Source organism: Daphnia magna, linkage group LG2 (genome assembly GCF_020631705.1).
Source record: "Daphnia magna isolate NIES linkage group LG2, ASM2063170v1.1, whole genome shotgun sequence".
Classification (NCBI taxonomy): Eukaryota; Metazoa; Arthropoda; class Branchiopoda; order Diplostraca; family Daphniidae; genus Daphnia; species Daphnia magna.
In genome coordinates, this window is record NC_059183.1 from 12,057,543 (window position 1) to 12,079,229 (window position 21,687).

General features: G+C 36.5%; 2 protein-coding genes across 14 annotated transcripts in view; one reads left to right on the forward strand and one right to left on the reverse strand.

Annotated features, from left to right (window-relative positions):
* Positions 1-897, forward strand: part of LOC116917220 (caskin-1) — a 56,024-nt gene extending 55,127 nt beyond the window's left edge. For 7 of the 10 annotated variants that reach the window (XM_032922611.2, XM_032922610.2, XM_032922612.2 and 4 more), the window contains one exon: positions 107-695. In XM_032922611.2, the coding sequence (XP_032778502.1) occupies positions 107-219 (113 nt within the window). In that variant the 3' untranslated portion in view covers positions 220-695. Of the gene's footprint in view, positions 1-106 lie in introns of all 10 variants that reach the window. The other 3 variants (XM_032922606.2, XM_032922608.2, XM_032922609.2) reach the window with 2 other exon arrangements.
* A 10,210-nt stretch (positions 898-11,107) lies between these two features.
* Positions 11,108-13,927, reverse strand: LOC116917278. Of its 4 annotated transcripts, XR_004391066.2 has the most exons (6): positions 13,621-13,925; positions 13,260-13,376; positions 12,402-13,168; positions 12,100-12,319; positions 11,815-11,977; positions 11,108-11,730 (listed from the first exon to the last, which is right to left on the reverse strand). XR_004391066.2 is itself a non-coding variant. In XM_032922716.2 (5 exons), exons 1-4 carry the CDS (start codon positions 13,756-13,758, stop codon positions 12,121-12,123), a joined length of 1,221 nt encoding a protein of 406 aa, XP_032778607.2. In that variant the 5' UTR covers positions 13,759-13,925; the 3' UTR covers positions 11,108-11,977; positions 12,100-12,120. The 4 variants fall into 4 exon arrangements, 3 of the variants coding, with proteins under 3 accessions (XP_032778607.2, XP_032778608.2, XP_032778609.2); XM_032922716.2 differs by having other exon boundaries at positions 11,108-11,977; XM_032922717.2 differs by lacking the exons at positions 11,108-11,730; positions 11,815-11,977 and having other exon boundaries at positions 12,117-12,314; positions 13,621-13,927.
* Positions 13,928-21,687: the final 7,760 nt, after the last annotated feature.

Sequence of the window (21,687 nt, forward strand, 5' to 3'; positions counted from 1 at the left end):
TATTAGCTTCGCTTTTGAAATTCTTTAGCGTTTGCTTTAGTTTGAGCCTCTGCTGCCATTTGAACGCTTGTTTGTCAATGCCACTTTTTGTTGTTTCAATTAACAGGAACTAGCGACGTGTTGAACGACATTGGCAACATGTTAGCTGACTTGACCGACGAATTGGACTCTATGTTGGAAGAGGAAAGCAGTAGCCAGCCCATAAGGCAGAAATCCTAAAAGAAATACATATATTTTAAAAAAGAGGGGACGCAAAAAACGTTGTTTGTAATTATATTGTCTTAACCTGGATTTAAAAAAGAAAAAGAAAGAAAAAAAAATCATAATTTGCTGACCCCATCTCTTTTCTTCCCTTACAATGGAAGTTCGGGTTCCAATTTCTGTTAGAAGCAAGCTGCGTCAAAGTGCCTAGTTCACAGCATGTCTCGTAAAAGCAAGCATGGTCCATCTGGATTGATGAAACAAAGTGTTGGAAATTCCTATATTCTTATTTTTTTTCTTTTATTCTTCAATATAACACTGGCCCATCTTGATGGAAACCATTTCTTTTTTACGTTACGTGACAGTTTTAACTGTTGGGATAAATTTTTTTTTTCTTTATTTTTGTTTCACCGTCCTTTTGTTATGTGTTGCCCGCCCAGCCAACTGATGTACCTATATTATACTGTATGTAATACATGTACACGTTTATCGTATTCCCTTTCCTGTGCAGATAAATGATGACTGGAAGCCAACTGAACGACTTTTTCGAGTGAAAAAGAAAAAGAAACGATTGAAATCCTTTATAGTCGACGATTGATTTGAATCCCTTGTCTCTGCCCTTCGTTTTGAGTGCTCCTGCCGTTGGTCTCTGATGCTGCTTTTGATCTACAACGTAAATAAAAAGACTATAGCGAATTTTACCCCATATATCTGTTTGAGAGCTATTTAAGTTACAGCTGTGCTAACTAACACGTTCAATTTGCCTTGGAGAACCAGCCATTCTGGAGGAAACTGTTACGATGAATAAATAAATAAAACGACGAAGCCACCGAACCGAACGGTGACGTGGTCCAATGCTGCTGATAAATTCAGCAGTTATTGGCCCTCTATTTTGATCTGTTATTTATATCGTTATAAAAACTACATGTATCACTGTTCGAACTCAGCCATGAACTTAACCGAAAAAAGAAAAAATACTGCCAAATATACTGCGACACTGATGCATTGTGAACATGTTCAATAGAACAACGGATAAAGCATTGGTGTAGATCACATGTTAAGTGTTCGATCCTCACGACATGTAACGTGGCAAGTGTCAAATATTTGCATACTGCCACGAAACGGTTAAAAATCAAGTTAAGTAAAACGTTTCTGAAATTACCTTATTTACTTATAATACATTACAATATTATAAATCAATTTTGTTCCGATAATTTCCAAAACGATTGATTAAACGAAAAAACCAATTGGATTTGAAATCATCGATCAATTTTGATTTTACTGGTGAAGTTTCATTCAATTTCAAGAGATGTCACTTTTGGTGGATTTTGACAAAAGTGAGAAGGGTATAGCCTTCCCATTTTTTCATTTTTGGCCAAATTTTAGATATAACTTAAAATACATGATTTCGATTCCAAATTGAACAGAAATCCCAAAAATAAGCTTTATTTTTACATGGGCCTTATAGTTTTTGAAATATACGTAAAAAACGGGCGAACAAAGTTTTTGCGCTAGCATCAGTTTTGTTCCCAAAATTTCCAAAACGATTGATTAGACGAAAAAACCAATTGGATTTGAAATCATCGATCAATTTTGATTTTACTGGTGAAGTTTCATTCAATTTCAAGAGATGTCACTTTTGGCGGATTTTGACAAAAGTGAGAAGGGTGATAGCCTTCCCACTTTTTCATTTTTGGCCAAATTTTAGATATAACTTAAAATACATGATTTCGATTCCAAATTGAACAGAAATCCCAAAAATAAGCTTTATTTTTACATGGGCCTTATAGTTTTTGAAATATACGTAAAAAACGGGCGAACAAAGTTTTTGCGCTAGCATCAGTTTTGTTCCCAAAATTTCCAAAACGATTGATTAGACGAAAAAACCAATTGGATTTGAAATCATCGATCAATTTTGATTTTACTGGTGAAGTTTCATTCAATTTCAAGAGATGTCACTTTGTGGAGGATTTTGACAAAAGTGAGAAGGGTATAGCCTTCCCACTTTTTCATTTTTGGCCAAATTTTAGATATAACTTAAAATACATGATTTCGATTCCAAATTGAACAGAAATCCCAAAAATAAGCTTTATTTTTACATGGGCCTTATAGTTTTTGAAATATACGTAAAAAACGGGCGAACAAAGTTTTTGCGCTAGCATCAGTTTTGTTCCCAAAATTTCCAAAACGATTGATTAGACGAAAAAACCAATTGGATTTGAAATCATCGATCAATTTTGATTTTACTGGTGAAGTTTCATTCAATTTCAAGAGATGTCACTTTTGGCGGATTTTGACAAAAGTGAGAAGGGTATAGCCTTCCCACTTTTTCATTTTTGGCCAAATTTTAGATATAACTTAAAATACATGATTTCGATTCCAAATTGAACAGAAATCCCAAAAATAAGCTTTATTTTTACATGGGCCTTATAGTTTTTGAAATATACGTAAAAAACGGGCGAACAAAGTTTTTGCGCTAGCATCAGTTTTGTTCCCAAAATTTCCAAAACGATTGATTAGACGAAAAAACCAATTGGATTTGAAATCATCGATCAATTTTGATTTTACTGGTGAAGTTTCATTCAATTTCAAGAGATGTCACTTTTGGCGGATTTTGACAAAAGTGAGAAGGGTGTATAGCCTTCCCACTTTTTCATTTTTGGCCAAATTTTAGATATAACTTAAAATACATGATTTCGATTCCAAATTGAACAGAAATCCCAAAAATAAGCTTTATTTTTACATGGGCCTTATAGTTTTTGAAATATACGTAAAAAACGGGCGAACAAAGTTTTTGCTATAGCATCAGTTTTGTTCCCAAAATTTCCAAAACGATTGATTAGACGAAAAAACCAATTGGATTTGAAATCATCGATCAATTTTGATTTTACTGGTGAAGTTTCATTCAATTTCAAGAGATGTCACTTTTGGCGGATTTTGACAAAAGTGAGAAGGGTGTATAGCCTTCCCACTTTTTCATTTTTGGCCAAATTTTAGATATAACTTAAAATACATGATTTCGATTCCAAATTGAACAGAAATCCCAAAAATAAGCTTTATTTTTACATGGGCCTTATAGTTTTTGAAATATACGTAAAAAACGGGCGAACAAAGTTTTTGCGCTAGCATCAGTTTTGTTCCCAAAATTTCCAAAACGATTGATTAGACGAAAAAACCAATTGGATTTGAAATCATCGATCAATTTTGATTTTACTGGTGAAGTTTCATTCAATTTCAAGAGATGTCACTTTTGGTGAGGATTTTGACAAAAGTGAGAAGGGTATAGCCTTCCCACTTTTTCATTTTTGGCCAAATTTTAGATATAACTTAAAATACATGATTTCGATTCCAAATTGAACAGAAATCCCAAAAATAAGCTTTATTTTTACATGGGCCTTATAGTTTTTGAAATATACGTAAAAAACGGGCGAACAAAGTTTTTGCGCTAGCATCAGTTTTGTTCCCAAAATTTCCAAAACGATTGATTAGACGAAAAAACCAATTGGATTTGAAATCATCGATCAATTTTGATTTTACTGGTGAAGTTTCATTCAATTTCAAGAGATGTCACTTTTGGCGGATTTTGACAAAAGTGAGAAGGGTATAGCCTTCCCACTTTTTCATTTTTGGCCAAATTTTAGATATAACTTAAAATACATGATTTCGATTCCAAATTGAACAGAAATCCCAAAAATAAGCTTTATTTTTACATGGGCCTTATAGTTTTTGAAATATACGTAAAAAACGGGCGAACAAAGTTTTTGCGCTAGCATCAGTTTTGTTCCCAAAATTTCCAAAACGATTGATTAGACGAAAAAACCAATTGGATTTGAAATCATCGATCAATTTTGATTTTACTGGTGAAGTTTCATTCAATTTCAAGAGATGTCACTTTTGGCGGATTTTGACAAAAGTGAGAAGGGTATAGCCTTCCCACTTTTTCATTTTTGGCCAAATTTTAGATATAACTTAAAATACATGATTTCGATTCCAAATTGAACAGAAATCCCAAAAATAAGCTTTATTTTTACATGGGCCTTATAGTTTTTGAAATATACGTAAAAAACGGGCGAACAAAGTTTTTGCGCTAGCATCAGTTTTGTTCCCAAAATTTCCAAAACGATTGATTAGACGAAAAAACCAATTGGATTTGAAATCATCGATCAATTTTGATTTTACTGGTGAAGTTTCATTCAATTTCAAGAGATGTCACTTTTGGCGGATTTTGACAAAAGTGAGAAGGGTATAGCCTTCCCACTTTTTCATTTTTGGCCAAATTTTAGATATAACTTAAAATACATGATTTCGATTCCAAATTGAACAGAAATCCCAAAAATAAGCTTTATTTTTACATGGGCCTTATAGTTTTTGAAATATACGTAAAAAACGGGCGAACAAAGTTTTTGCGCTAGCATCAGTTTTGTTCCCAAAATTTCCAAAACGATTGATTAGACGAAAAAACCAATTGGATTTGAAATCATCGATCAATTTTGATTTTACTGGTGAAGTTTCATTCAATTTCAAGAGATGTCACTTTTGGCGGATTTTGACAAAAGTGAGAAGGGTATAGCCTTCCCACTTTTTCATTTTTGGCCAAATTTTAGATATAACTTAAAATACATGATTTCGATTCCAAATTGAACAGAAATCCCAAAAATAAGCTTTATTTTTACATGGGCCTTATAGTTTTTGAAATATACGTAAAAAACGGGCGAACAAAGTTTTTGCGCTAGCATCAGTTTTGTTCCCAAAATTTCCAAAACGATTGATTAGACGAAAAAACCAATTGGATTTGAAATCATCGATCAATTTTGATTTTACTGGTGAAGTTTCATTCAATTTCAAGAGATGTCACTTTTGAGGGATTTTGACAAAAGTGAGAAGGGTATAGCCTTCCCACTTTTTCATTTTTGGCCAAATTTTAGATATAACTTAAAATACATGATTTCGATTCCAAATTGAACAGAAATCCCAAAAATAAGCTTTATTTTTACATGGGCCTTATAGTTTTTGAAATATACGTAAAAAACGGGCGAACAAAGTTTTTGCGCTAGCATCAGTTTTGTTCCCAAAATTTCCAAAACGATTGATTAGACGAAAAAACCAATTGGATTTGAAATCATCGATCAATTTTGATTTTACTGGTGAAGTTTCATTCAATTTCAAGAGATGTCACTTTTGGCGGATTTTGACAAAAGTGAGAAGGGTATAGCCTTCCCACTTTTTCATTTTTGGCCAAATTTTAGATATAACTTAAAATACATGATTTCGATTCCAAATTGAACAGAAATCCCAAAAATAAGCTTTATTTTTACATGGGCCTTATAGTTTTTGAAATATACGTAAAAAACGGGCGAACAAAGTTTTTGCGCTAGCATCAGTTTTGTTCCCAAAATTTCCAAAACGATTGATTAGACGAAAAAACCAATTGGATTTGAAATCATCGATCAATTTTGATTTTACTGGTGAAGTTTCATTCAATTTCAAGAGATGTCACTTTTGGCGGATTTTGACAAAAGTGAGAAGGGTATAGCCTTCCCACTTTTTCATTTTTGGCCAAATTTTAGATATAACTTAAAATACATGATTTCGATTCCAAATTGAACAGAAATCCCAAAAATAAGCTTTATTTTTACATGGGCCTTATAGTTTTTGAAATATACGTAAAAAACGGGCGAACAAAGTTTTTGCGCTAGCATCAGTTTTGTTCCCAAAATTTCCAAAACGATTGATTAGACGAAAAAACCAATTGGATTTGAAATCATCGATCAATTTTGATTTTACTGGTGAAGTTTCATTCAATTTCAAGAGATGTCACTTTTGGCGGATTTTGACAAAAGTGAGAAGGGTATAGCCTTCCCACTTTTTCATTTTTGGCCAAATTTTAGATATAACTTAAAATACATGATTTCGATTCCAAATTGAACAGAAATCCCAAAAATAAGCTTTATTTTTACATGGGCCTTATAGTTTTTGAAATATACGTAAAAAACGGGCGAACAAAGTTTTTGCGCTAGCATCAGTTTTGTTCCCAAAATTTCCAAAACGATTGATTAGACGAAAAAACCAATTGGATTTGAAATCATCGATCAATTTTGATTTTACTGGTGAAGTTTCATTCAATTTCAAGAGATGTCACTTTTGGCGGATTTTGACAAAAGTGAGAAGGGTATAGCCTTCCCACTTTTTCATTTTTGGCCAAATTTTAGATATAACTTAAAATACATGATTTCGATTCCAAATTGAACAGAAATCCCAAAAATAAGCTTTATTTTTACATGGGCCTTATAGTTTTTGAAATATACGTAAAAAACGGGCGAACAAAGTTTTTGCGCTAGCATCAGTTTTGTTCCCAAAATTTCCAAAACGATTGATTAGACGAAAAACCAATTGGATTTGAAATCATCGATCAATTTTGATTTTACTGGTGAAGTTTCATTCAATTTCAAGAGATGTCACTTTTGGCGGATTTTGACAAAAGTGAGAAGGGTATAGCCTTCCCACTTTTTCATTTTTGGCCAAATTTTAGATATAACTTAAAATACATGATTTCGATTCCAAATTGAACAGAAATCCCAAAAATAAGCTTTATTTTTACATGGGCCTTATAGTTTTTGAAATATACGTAAAAAACGGGCGAACAAAGTTTTTGCGCTAGCATCAGTTTTGTTCCCAAAATTTCCAAAACGATTGATTAGACGAAAAAACCAATTGGATTTGAAATCATCGATCAATTTTGATTTTACTGGTGAAGTTTCATTCAATTTCAAGAGATGTCACTTTTGGCGGATTTTGACAAAAGTGAGAAGGGTATAGCCTTCCCACTTTTTCATTTTTGGCCAAATTTTAGATATAACTTAAAATACATGATTTCGATTCCAAATTGAACAGAAATCCCAAAAATAAGCTTTATTTTTACATGGGCCTTATAGTTTTTGAAATATACGTAAAAAACGGGCGAACAAAGTTTTTGCGCTAGCATCAGTTTTGTTCCCAAAATTTCCAAAACGATTGATTAGACGAAAAAACCAATTGGATTTGAAATCATCGATCAATTTTGATTTTACTGGTGAAGTTTCATTCAATTTCAAGAGATGTCACTTTTGGCGGATTTTGACAAAAGTGAGAAGGGTATAGCCTTCCCACTTTTTCATTTTTGGCCAAATTTTAGATATAACTTAAAATACATGATTTCGATTCCAAATTGAACAGAAATCCCAAAAATAAGCTTTATTTTTACATGGGCCTTATAGTTTTTGAAATATACGTAAAAAACGGGCGAACAAAGTTTTTGCGCTAGCATCAGTTTTGTTCCCAAAATTTCCAAAACGATTGATTAGACGAAAAAACCAATTGGATTTGAAATCATCGATCAATTTTGATTTTACTGGTGAAGTTTCATTCAATTTCAAGAGATGTCACTTTTGGCGGATTTTGACAAAAGTGAGAAGGGTATAGCCTTCCCACTTTTTCATTTTTGGCCAAATTTTAGATATAACTTAAAATACATGATTTCGATTCCAAATTGAACAGAAATCCCAAAAATAAGCTTTATTTTTACATGGGCCTTATAGTTTTTGAAATATACGTAAAAAACGGGCGAACAAAGTTTTTGCGCTAGCATCAGTTTTGTTCCCAAAATTTCCAAAACGATTGATTAGACGAAAAAACCAATTGGATTTGAAATCATCGATCAATTTTGATTTTACTGGTGAAGTTTCATTCAATTTCAAGAGATGTCAGTTTGTGAGGATTTTGACAAAAGTGAGAAGGGTATAGCCTTCCCACTTTTTCATTTTTGGCCAAATTTTAGATATAACTTAAAATACATGATTTCGATTCCAAATTGAACAGAAATCCCAAAAATAAGCTTTATTTTTACATGGGCCTTATAGTTTTTGAAATATACGTAAAAAACGGGCGAACAAAGTTTTTGCGCTAGCATCAGTTTTGTTCCCAAAATTTCCAAAACGATTGATTAGACGAAAAAACCAATTGGATTTGAAATCATCGATCAATTTTGATTTTACTGGTGAAGTTTCATTCAATTTCAAGAGATGTCACTTTTGGCGGATTTTGACAAAAGTGAGAAGGGTGTAGCCTTCCCACTTTTTCATTTTTGGCCAAATTTTAGATATAACTTAAAATACATGATTTCGATTCCAAATTGAACAGAAATCCCAAAAATAAGCTTTATTTTTACATGGGCCTTATAGTTTTTGAAATATACGTAAAAAACGGGCGAACAAAGTTTTTGCGCTAGCATCAGTTTTGTTCCCAAAATTTCCAAAACGATTGATTAGACGAAAAAACCAATTGGATTTGAAATCATCGATCAATTTTGATTTTACTGGTGAAGTTTCATTCAATTTCAAGAGATGTCACTTTTGGCGGATTTTGACAAAAGTGAGAAGGGTATATAGCCTTCCCACTTTTTCATTTTTGGCCAAATTTTAGATATAACTTAAAATACATGATTTCGATTCCAAATTGAACAGAAATCCCCAAAATAAGCTTTATTTTTACATGGGCCTTATAGTTTTTGAAATATACGTAAAAAACGGGCGAACAAAGTTTTTGCGCTAGCATCAGTTTTGTTCCCAAAATTTCCAAAACGATTGATTAGACGAAAAAACAAATTGGATTTGAAATCATCGATCAATTTTGATTTTACTGGTGAAGTTTCATTCAATTTCAAGAGATGTCACTTTTGGCGGATTTTGACAAAAGTGAGAAGGGTATAGCCTTCCCACTTTTTCATTTTTGGCCAAATTTTAGATATAACTTAAAATACATGATTTCGATTCCAAATTGAACAGAAATCCCAAAAATAAGCTTTATTTTTACATGGGCCTTATAGTTTTTGAAATATACGTAAAAAACGGGCGAACAAAGTTTTTGCGCTAGCATCAGTTTTGTTCCCAAAATTTCCAAAACGATTGATTAGACGAAAAAACCAATTGGATTTGAAATCATCGATCAATTTTGATTTTACTGGTGAAGTTTCATTCAATTTCAAGAGATGTCACTTTTGGCGGATTTTGACAAAAGTGAGAAGGGTGTAGCCTTCCCACTTTTTCATTTTTGGCCAAATTTTAGATATAACTTAAAATACATGATTTCGATTCCAAATTGAACAGAAATCCCAAAAATAAGCTTTATTTTTACATGGGCCTTATAGTTTTTGAAATATACGTAAAAACGGGCGAACAAAGTTTTTGCGCTAGCATCAGTTTTGTTCCCAAAATTTCCAAAACGATTGATTAGACGAAAAAACCAATTGGATTTGAAATCATCGATCAATTTTGATTTTACTGGTGAAGTTTCATTCAATTTCAAGAGATGTCACTTTTGGCGGATTTTGACAAAAGTGAGAAGGGTATATAGCCTTCCCACTTTTTCATTTTTGGCCAAATTTTAGATATAACTTAAAATACATGATTTCGATTCCAAATTGAACAGAAATCCCCAAAATAAGCTTTATTTTTACATGGGCCTTATAGTTTTTGAAATATACGTAAAAAACGGGCGAACAAAGTTTTTGCGCTAGCATCAGTTTTGTTCCCAAAATTTCCAAAACGATTGATTAGACGAAAAAACAAATTGGATTTGAAATCATCGATCAATTTTGATTTTACTGGTGAAGTTTCATTCAATTTCAAGAGATGTCACTTTTGGCGGATTTTGACAAAAGTGAGAAGGGTATAGCCTTCCCACTTTTTCATTTTTGGCCAAATTTTAGATATAACTTAAAATACATGATTTCGATTCCAAATTGAACAGAAATCCCAAAAATAAGCTTTATTTTTACATGGGCCTTATAGTTTTTGAAATATACGTAAAAAACGGGCGAACAAAGTTTTTGCGCTAGCATCAGTTTTGTTCCCAAAATTTCCAAAACGATTGATTAGACGAAAAAACCAATTGGATTTGAAATCATCGATCAATTTTGATTTTACTGGTGAAGTTTCATTCAATTTCAAGAGATGTCACTTTTGGCGGATTTTGACAAAAGTGAGAAGGGTATAGCCTTCCCACTTTTTCATTTTTGGCCAAATTTTAGATATAACTTAAAATACATGATTTCGATTCCAAATTGAACAGAAATCCCAAAAATAAGCTTTATTTTTACATGGGCCTTATAGTTTTTGAAATATACGTAAAAAACGGGCGAACAAAGTTTTTGCGCTAGCATCAGTTTTGTTCCCAAAATTTCCAAAACGATTGATTAGATGAAAAAACCAATTGGATTTGAAATCATCGATCAATTTTGATTTTACTGGTGAAGTTTCATTCAATTTCAAGAGATGTCACTTTTGGCGGATTTTGACAAAAGTGAGAAGGGTATAGCCTTTCACTTTTTTTGTTTTTGTTTTGTTTTTTTTAAGTTTAAAAAGTCGGGTTAATTTTTTCGGGCTTATTTAAAAACCTGACTCGAATAGATTTCCACTAGATGGCGATATTAGATCTCTATCGTTGTGTGCTGTTTGTGGGTTCAAAGTTCATCTCAGTTGAATCGATTGCCATAATATAAGTGAACGAAAAACCTTTCGTGGCAATAGGCATATCTTGGGTATTTGCCACGATGAGAGAGAACCTATAGGCTATTGTGGTAATAGACAAATATTTCTTTTTTGCCTCGAAATCTTTCGTGGCAACATTCTTGCAGGCGTTACAACTCCTGGTATACTTCATGATTATATTCCACGACAATTCATCATAGCAACCAATTTAACCTTTAAAAAAGTAAACTGTGAAATATTTAAGTCCCAACGCGTTTCAGCCTTTTCCCATAGAATCCTATTGGAACTAAAAGCAGTCAAAACATAACGTTACGTTCGCTAGATCTTTGAATGACAAAAGTTGAATTGAGTCAGGCCGTCACGTTCTTTACAGGCTGCTTTATGCACAACTCTCGAACCCACTGACAAACATTCAACAGATTTCGGTAAATCATCCTTTTTACATGAACAATTAAAGAAGAAAATTGCTGGTGACATCTCTAATGGATTTTGTTTTTACTGTTTTATGTGTTAAGCTTCATCCGCATTTTTAAAAACACATCACAGAAAATTTAAAGGCACAAAACTTCGAACAATGTAACCTCGATTAAAGCCGTCTGGCGATCCTCTATATGACTACCCTGAAAAGCACAATAACATTTAAAGTCAAATATTTTAAAATCTTGGCCTGAACTGGTCTCATTAACCACAGATTCAGTATAGTCCTTCAAGATCAAGTTGAGATCATAAAATGTTAGCTTTTGTTGCCATCGGCCAAGATTTAATCGCGGCCGGGTACATAATGATTCCAACCGGTCTGTCGACGATGAGAAATGCGCGTGTGATTGAAAATCAGGAAGATACGCGCTAGGGCCCCCATCGAGCTTGAGCAGCAGGTATCAGACAACGACGCGCTAAGGATACCGTGGAGCGCTTGGAAACATGCTGGGAAAACATGGGAGCATGGAAAGAAGCTTTGTTGCTGGTTGCGATACCGGCCAGTGTGGCTTCTATATTAGGATATCGGCTTTGAAAATATTATATTTATTTTTCAGCGCCTGATAGATCCCCATAGCAATTTATGGCCATCATGTCTCAAAAGAAAACCCACCATCGATGCCACTAACCACACGCTTCAGAGTGTGGGGCTCTTCCTCTTTAACGATCAGTTGATTGGAATTCCATTTTGGTTCGGCCAGCAAGGCGGTCCATCATTCATAAGTTTAATTTGGCTCTCGAAGATTCGAACAACTATATATCCTTTTCCTTCGTTTCTGATATTTTAAAATGAATTTTCTTAAGATGAAAACGATATCGGTCTTCTTATTCTAGGAGGGTCTTTTTCTCTCTCTAAATGATGTGGGTATTTAACTTCAGTATTTGTATTATTATTTACCTTAGTTTAGAGGTACAGCTTTCACGTTTCTTCATTCACAGGAGGTTGAATTAGGTTTATTTGGCGGATAATAGTGCGGGTTTGGTCTCTGACTTCTAAAGCTGCAAAGGTTATCTCCTGCAACTGCTTTAACAGTAGCAAATTAAGCTTGTCATTATTTTCTGGCAACAACGGCTCTTCGGGAACGGCCTGTTTTGTTACGTTTGCTTTGTCTACTCCTCTGTAATTAAGACAAATATTCTAATGAGCGGTAATTTTAGCACAAGAGGTGCTAGTTGACATTTGGCTATATTTGTAAATACCCAGCGGGAGGCGTTTCAATCGGCGTCTGTTCATGCTGCGATTGATGAAGTCTGGTTGAATTCCAGCTTGAGCCACAGCTACTGGTTTCATCATCTTCCCTTTTCCTGTTAAACTGTCCGGCTGGAGGGGGTAAGTCCAGGTAAGAGGATGGCGTGATGCTGAGAGCTTCATGCTGATGGGCCAAACCCAGCTGGATGGCTGTTGGGGGGCCATCACCTCCAATGGATGACAAAGAAATCTCATTACTCAATGAAAGATCTTTATCGACTTCCGGCTGAGGAGGACTGTTTGTACGACGTGTCTGTTGTTGTGACTGTCCCTGATGCTGCTTTGCATGCAGAATGCGCATCTTGGCGCGCATTTCCTCCATCATGTTCAAAAGTCGGGCATTGTGCAATGTTAGTCGGTCATGGTCTTCTTGAAGTACCTCGACCATGGCTCCTTGATCAGCCAATTGTTGCTTCAAATTGGTCACATCTTCTGGTGCCATCCGTTCGGAAGATGGGATTAGTTCATCTAAAGCTGGAACTGGCGTTGGGTCAAACTGATTGTTGGAGTACTGTCGACGCTTCTCTTGCTGTTCCCTCATGGAGACGATGTATTTCCTGACTTTGCTCTCCACTTTAGAATAATCTGGCTGTCGAAAGACGAGCGAGTTGTGGCTTCTAGACAGGAATTTCTTGCTGTGGGACGTTCGCATTAGCGATTGGCTGCTACTGGCAACTGACGCCGGAATACCGGAAAGATTCCACACATCTTGCTTGTCCTGGCAAATGCCCAACCAAAATATTAAAAAGATTTCGGAAAATGCTACTCATAAGCATAAGGATAATGAGATGAAAGTCTTGTTAACATACGTATTCAGTCATTCTGGAGAATGTTTCGGGGCTCGGCGGACTATTGGTGCAGGAAATGGAATCCGGTTCGCTCGTGCTTAACTCGGTTAAACTCGGTAGTTCTTCGTCATCCAACATCTGTCTCGTTCAAAATTTTACGAAAATATTATAACTTTAAAATTGTATCAAATGAAAACATAATTTGCATATTTTGAAGAAAGCAACAATTTCTCATGAGTTTATTTCTCATGTATGTGTCTACTGCCAAGTTGAGAATTTTTGTTTTTTAATCTACAGAATCGACTTCACGTTCTTTCAGATGGGTTCTGTTCTTTCTCGTGTAGAAGATTGGAAAAAAAGATAACATTTTAAAACGAATTACCTGATCGAGGAGTTGAAAAGGCTGTCGGACGGTGGGCAGAGACACTTCAACAGCGGGCAGCGATCGATCTTGTTCATCGACGTACGACTCGCCATCCTCTCCCCACGAATAGCAATTGTTCATATTTTTTGGTTCCATCACAGATGCGGTGTATCAATTATTCGAAGAAGAAGAATGAAACTCAACGTAAAACACAGAAGCAGCAGCGTCAGAGTATCACACAGTGTCCAAATAAATGTGGGGTCGTTCACTGTGATGTTTTGTTTGGCTGCTGTTTCCATGGAAACTCACATAGCCGCACCATTGACATAAAGAATAATTGGACGTCGAATCGTCTGCAAACAGATTAGGTTACTCTCATAAGCAGAAAACTATAGGAAAAAGTAAAATGCCTGAAAATAATTACCGATAACTGCGTTACGAATAAAAATCGAGAGTTTCTGAAAGATAATTCTAGTTACGTTTTTTGTTGACACAGGCAGGTTATTTAACTCTTTAAGACTTGGTTAACATACCGGCTCTTGTTTTCCTATTGCACTGGATCGGTTTGTTTCCGGATTGAACTGAAAGTGAATAAGCCCAATCAATTCGAAATGTTTAGCAGAAATAAAAAATAAAAAACAACTGTAGAGGCGGTCTCATTAAACGTTGGGAAGACGAAACCGACAACTGCATTTAGTTTACAACTCCAATCAGGTCTATTCCGGCGACCGGCAGAATCGTTGTTATTTGTTTTGTTTTTTCTTTTTTCGTCCTTCTGTCTATACTTTTTCTTCCAAGTTTTCTTCCGTTCATTAATTTATTTTTCTGTTGTATTCGAAGGGGGAAAAAAAAGTATAATGGGGCGGCTTGTGCTCTGGGTGGAGTTGCTAGTTGTTCATCAATAATAAGTGGTCGGCTGAACAGCATAAGAAGGCGGACTGGATGCTGACATGGAACCGTGTTAATTAGCACAGTTTTCGTCCTGCTCTGCGGTCTTAGTTGGGTGGCTTAAGGAGAAAAGAAAAGAATGGAAGTGGATTTTTGTTGTTGAAACAAAGCCCCGCATTGTGTACGTATCACGCGTATCTTGTCTCCTTTACAGAATGGATATACAACAACAACCTCCAAAGAAATGAAAAAGAAGATCCTACAAGGGCACGTTGTACATTTTCACTTGTTCTTTTTCCTGGTAACGTCCTTCGTCATCCTCACTAGTTCCATCGTTAGCGTCGTCCATTTTCAAAGAGCAAGTAAAAACGTCTGTCTTTTTTGTGTGTGTGCGTGTGTGCTTTATCTTTGTTTTCAACGTTTGCCCATGTCAATATAGTTACACTCTTATTAATTTCGGTAAAGAGTGAAGAATGCTAAACCTCTGTGTGTGCACCTGTGGACTTCAATAAAATCTTAGAAATCATGTCCTCTGCTTACTAGGACCAGTTTTATTTTATTTATTTATTTATGATTTGTTTTTATTCACAGATAAAAAGTACATAATGGATGATGATTGCTTGACTGAAAAACGGACAACCGAAATCTAGTTACAATAATAATCAGCACAATCAATTTTTTTGTCTTCCTTTTTCTCGTTGCAACTGGCAAATAAAAGGAATGCGGCTAGTCACATAATAATAATATTTTTGTTTTCTTTTGAAACGGAGAGAGAGTTATAACAACCGATGTTGAAAGAGATGAAGGATGCCACCAAGTTGGTCATGAAGACACGTCGTAACACTGCCAGGGGAAACGAGAGAAATCCGGATTGTATCCGAGGTCTCCCTGTTCGCTTCAATTCCTCCTTATCTCTCCGCGGGCACAGATCATATTTGATAATAAAGCCAAGTTACTTTTCTTTTTGTCTTTTAATGAGGAGAGGGAGAGAGAAAGAGAGAAGCGAGTGAGTGTGCGCTCTATCTGACTTCAAAGGGCAGCCCAAATAACGAACTTTATTTTTATTTTTTTTCTCTTTGTTAAAAAAAAAAAAAAAAAAAAACTTTTTTAGGCAGTGGAAGAACAAAAAAATAAAGCTAGATTCATTTAAAACCAAAATCTTTTTAGATTCCATCAACATTCATATTTATTGTTTCGTTGCAATACGCAGAACTGCTGTTAGCAGAGGTGGATCGTCAAGTTTCTTGTTTCTCACGGGGCCACGGCCCTATATCCTTCCATCCCATATTGTGATTTTCTTCGGCCCGGTTTATTAGCTAATTAATGAATGACAGGCTTGTTCATCATCCGCTTTGTTTAAAGAAAACAAAAACTGTTTATTATTTTTCCTATTTCATTTTTTAAGAAAAAGAAGAAAATCTATTGCTTCATTAAACGTCGTCTTGCTGTGGATGCGGTTGTATTTAGTTTGTGTGTGTGTGTGTGTGTGTGTGTCTGTTTGTTTGTTTTTATTGACCGCGATACATTAACATTTATGAGCTCTAGCGCGCCGGCGTTTATAATGAGCCGGGTGATGGATCGTCCGCTTAATCCACTACAAATGAGAACCGAACAACCACATAGGTCATTTGCTTCTCTATGTTTGAATCTGTATTTTTATTTTCCGTTCTCGTCTTGCGAGCGATTGATTTTCACCGCGAATGTCGTAAACTATCGACCGAAGTTATCGGCCTCATTACGATATCGAAAATATTGACGTTTACCTGTTGATGAAGGGCGTATATGCAAATCAAGCGGAACTCCTTCCCTTTTGCATCTCGCGCTCAGGCCCTTTTTTCCCACGCCCCATTTCCACCTAGTTGGGATAATGATTGGAGAACAAAATCCTCGATACCAGTTAGGCAAATACATCTTCCAGCTATTATATTTTATTCTATAGATATAGAAATATTCTTTCCGGTAATGATGGACTTTGCGCTGCTGCCACTGCTCGACATAGTGCCCAAGTGGAAATGAAAATGGGGAGAGAGGCAACATGACGTGCTCAACAACGGCTATATAACTGTAAAATAACATACGAACGAATTTTCCTCAAAACATAATTGTCCAAGTTATAGAAAACTGAATTGGCAGTCGGTACGTGAAGGGAAGAGAGCTGCACTTGACATATTCAGCACAATGCGGTACGGTTGAATTGCATTGAATCCAGAATCCCGCCGTGTGCCCATTCACATGACTGTAACGCCGGCTTTCCCGACAAAAAGGTCACGTGACCATTTCTCTTGCCAACTCTTGACGGCTCTTTGATGGTTGTGTACCATTCGAATTCGGGACTTTTTGAATTCTTTTCATTTCCAGCATCGCACTTGGATCTAGTTTTATTTTTGCCTCTTGTCTTTTTACCCTCGAGTTGGTGAGCTTAAAAATTAATCAAAGGAGCGCTTCTCCTCTTTGCGATCCTTTATTTCTGATGGTTATTAGAGCTATTATTAGGATCGACGTGTCCCCGTCTTCACCTTTGATTAACGTTGCCGGATGTCTTGTTAAGATCAAAACGTGACTTGATCGGCGATCAAAAAAATAAGTTCTGCCAGCCACTCGAGGCAATCTCATGTCTCAACATCACCTGAACGTTTTCAATGTCATATTGTTTTGTTGTACAAGTACAAACAAAAACAGCTTTTAAAGCAAAACAAAAGCTAACTATAACAACAAAACAAAATGATCAGTTACGTTCGTTCTATATAGAGTAAGATAAGAACTTGAAACAGATAGGGGCATTGGCGTATGATCTGTGCAGGATTGTTTAGCAATAGAAGTTTTCTTAAATGCAGTAGTTTACTTTATGTTATTTCCGTCTAGTAGAATCCCAAATACACGTATGCGAGTGAGGAGCTGCACATGAGAGGGGAAACCATTCTTTTTTTTTTCTGTTTCTTCTTCTGTCGTTTTCCTGCATTCTTTTTTTTTTTTATCTTCGGGAGGGGTGGGGTACCGGGATCTGTATAGGAAAGGCCTCCTCATTAGAAGCGAGTTGCTATAGCAACGTCAGACAAAGTCGTCGTCGACGACGCTCCTCTCAGCCGCTTCCTCTTGACGGCTCTCCCGAGAGCGAACATTTTTTTCTTTTTTTTTCCTATTTCTATTGGTAGACTCCCTTCGTCTATTTGCTGCTTTGGTCGTTCTCTCTTTGGCTCCCGACTCCCTTTTTTTATATATATATATAAAGAGAGATCAACCTACGCGTGATCATTAAAGAGGATGTACACCACGACTGCCTCAACTTCTTCCGTTTCTTTCGTGCTTTTTTTTTTTTTCTTTTAATGATCGAAACATCATAGGGGAATCGCAGTATAACACGCAATTCAGTACCGGACGCGGGAAAAAATGTTGGATCTGTTTTCTCTCTGTTCTTATCTTCGCACTCCCTTCATCTTCTTTGAAAATCTCCAGTTTTGTGGCTAGGTAATTCAAGTTCAAGGGTTTATTAGAATGACTTAATAGAGCCTATAGCGCGATGATATCGGGTTTGTTCCTTAAAAAAAAACTAAAGGGGAAAATAGCTTCAGCGAATTCTTGGCGCTGGTATAGTAAGTCTTGATGATCGATCATCATTAGACTTAATTCTGTCTAACTAGTCGGAATGAACTTGCCGGGGCGTACTTAATGACAATGATAAATGAAAAAACTTCCGTCGAAAAACAATCGGTAAAGACACCGATCGCTGATGAAGAAGCCAATTTAAAAAGGGAAAAGTTTGAAAAATAATGTTTGTTTTTTTTTCCCAGCTTGTTTTCTGCTTTGCTCAAAGTTGGTCACCAAGATCGCAAAAACCAATCAGTGGCCTTTTTATTTTTACCCTCCTTCTATTCTGCACGTGCACTCTAGACAGAAGAACTCTGTCCGTTACATCGTCATAACAATAATAATGAGGCTAACTGGGTGGAGGAGAAACTTTCAGCATCTCAGTACGCGGGGCGATGCCTTCCATCGATTCGTCCAGGACGAATCCATAGGTGTTGATGGCCATTAACTTACAGACGAGACGGACATATATGGGTGGGTTCGGCTGGATGTCGCTCACCTTTTCGATTGGATGCCACTGAAAACTGGACATAGAGATGGCTCGTTTAGTTTCCCTATCGATGTCCGCCATCTTGGCTGGGCGCCCCTTTTTTTTCACCAAAGAAACTAGCAAAAAGGGGAAATAACTGTAGCACAAGTCTAGCCTCCCACTGATGCTTATTTGCCTTATTTTAAAACGGAAATCTATTGGCCAGCAATGATACTGTGATGATAAGGCAAGCCACTGGAAGTCAAGTCAAAAATATACACTATATGTGAATCGAGTTTCACAAACGTTTCACTCACTCTAACAGCGAGGTCAAGTTTATTCGAAAATATAGAGGCGGTGGTATCATGGACATTGCTCATCTACGGATATCTAACCGTGGATTTGAAACATTCATTCATTATTTTTGATCGCGAAGCTCCTTGAAATTCATTTAGCACCAAGATTTGGTGGCAAGCGACGATACTTTCCAAGAATCGAATTTCGCGGCTTGGGGGCAGCTCTATCTAACTTGAATCAAAAACACTCGCTCGCTAATAAGAAAGAAACGAGAAGTATTTTATTAGGTCGCACTGATGTACTTTACAGGAAGTTTAACCCCCAAAACTTGTCTATTTAAATGACGGCTCTTTTTTCAAGGAAAATTGAAACATCATAAAAAGTTGACGGAGAAGATTATAATTATGATGTCACTCTGTCCTTTTGGCTAGCAAAATTTACTCAACAGAAAAAGATCGAAAAATTAGAAGAGAATACAAGAAACGAGGCCTGTGGAGTCGATCTATTTCGGCGTACAAATTTTTGTTTTCTGCCATTGGATTACAGACGACATCGGGAACATGTTGGTATATTCTTTATTTGGGGAAATGCGAGATATGATGTAGTGTTCCAATACTTCAGCATGACGGTAGCGCAGTAGACGTTTCTCGCCTTTTACGAGCTGCTAGTTGGGAGACAGCGAACAGGGCGAGTGACACTCTGCAGCACCGACGTAACCGTCAAACCGTCGGTCTCCCGAGAAACGTCAGCTTCTCTCGCTGCAATTCAAATTATTTATAGATTACACGAGACAGCCCTTCCGTTTCTGTTTTCTGTTAAATCCTTCGGCATTGACTGAATCCAGTACTAATTTTTTCGAAATTTATTTCCCGAAAAACATTTTTTTCAGTTTTTCGCTCAGGTAACGAAAGATGAATGGAAAACAAAAAAAGGGGGGGAAGACCTATACGGAAGGTTTGAGAATTGGAATTGATTGTAGTCGGATGCTTCTATGAATATTTCCAATCAGCAGAACTCTGTTGTATTTTGTTTACCTTAATGAGGTCTTGGATCATTTAGCTGTGCAGCTCATTAAAGTATTGATTCTATTAACCGCAAGATCTGGAACTTCCGGGGGAATTATTTCTAGAGCCCGTCGGTGCAAACTGGGTCTAGCGCGACCACCCCAGCCAAAACGTCAGGGTCGTAAAGATGCCTAGTGCATCTAAGAAAAGTTCTTGCTCGTGCCACCACTTACAAAACAGCCCTTTTTTAACCTCCTCTCTTTTTCCTAAATTTTTTTCGTTTTTCCAGGCAACGAAGAAGGGGGGGATCTCGCTCAAACCGTTTGATGGGGTTCCCATTTCCACGCACATACTCTCTCTTTCTCTTTGTTTCTATTAATCTGTGTGCCGAGAAAAACGCTTGCCTTAACCTTTCGCTAGAACTGCGACTCAGCGGGAATTTCCGGATATAAATTGGCCCCACTCATTTGAAATCAATATTTAAAAATAAAAAACCTGGGAAAAGAAAGGAAATATTAGTAAAAAGTTGCAACGAAATAGTGAGAAAGAGAGAGAGAGAGAGAAAAAAAGAGGGGGAATTCATTCATTTGTCGGCGGAGGCCGTTCATTAAGTACCGGATACAAGAATAGCGGTCGTAGTTCATTCGTTACGACGTCATATCCATCACGGCCAAAACGGAATAGACCGCTACACCGCTGGCTTCTTTCGGCTTGAACACCAACCGAAAAAAAAAACGAACATGGAACGACATGGGAAAAGATTCCGCCATCTAATAATTCATAAATCAAAACGGGCTCGTCTGTTTGACTTTTATCTTGTAACGCAACGGAGTGATTATTCCTAACTGGGAAAGTGTCTCTTGGCAGGACGAGTTTGTTACATAAAGAGCCACGCAAAATAGGGCAGGCGCCGTGTAATTGTCCGCCGATTAGACGATGGACGTGTTGATTTTCTGGCGACAAGCAAAAACAACTCTATTACGTCCATTCAATAATATGCGAGCCAGTGGAATGGCAATGATTTTGTGTTTACGGCACGCGTTCTGCGGTGTGCGTTAGCGCTGCAACTGTCGGACCTGATGCTGGGCAGCATTGGTGTCTACACGACTGGAACACCTCTTCCAACCAAAAAAAAAAAAAAGCTACCCTCACCCAGTCCATCATTTCGACATGAAACGGGAGAGAGACCCCCCGTGGATTGAATATGATAAGGCCGCGTGACTCTGTGCAACCCTCCCCTTGTAAAAATAAACCTAACGTACATTGGATTTCTTTTTTCCCTCTTTTTTTTTTCTTTTCTTCTTCTTCTTCTGTGTTTCCCATTGTATATATGTATATACATGTCCGATGTTACATATACAGGGTAAATGAGAGAATCCCAGCACAGCACCGGGCAGCCAGCACGTGACCCGGGACCGGGTCTCTCTGCTCTCATCACTCCCCCTCGCTAACTATCCCCTCAAATAAAGAACCCTTAGCCCCCCTGTTGCGTCGTTTTTAGTTTTGATTCTTGTTTTTTGTTTTTTTTTTTTCTTCTTTTTTTTCCAGTCCTTTTTTTTTTTAGCCAATATGCCATCATAATAATGAACCCTTGAACTGATTCTATTATCATATATATTCTCATCGGAGAGTTTATGAGCGTACGCATTTAGTTTTTTCCCATTTCGTATTTCTTTTTTTATGCTGTCGAGTTTTCCTAACTGATACACTGCACAAGTTTTGTACAAAGATCATTACGAGCATCAACGTGTATAATCAATATTAAGTGAGGGTATACAAGACACTAAGGTTTTGCAATTCATTCAAGCACGGTCCATTTTCACGGGATTTGAGCACTCACGT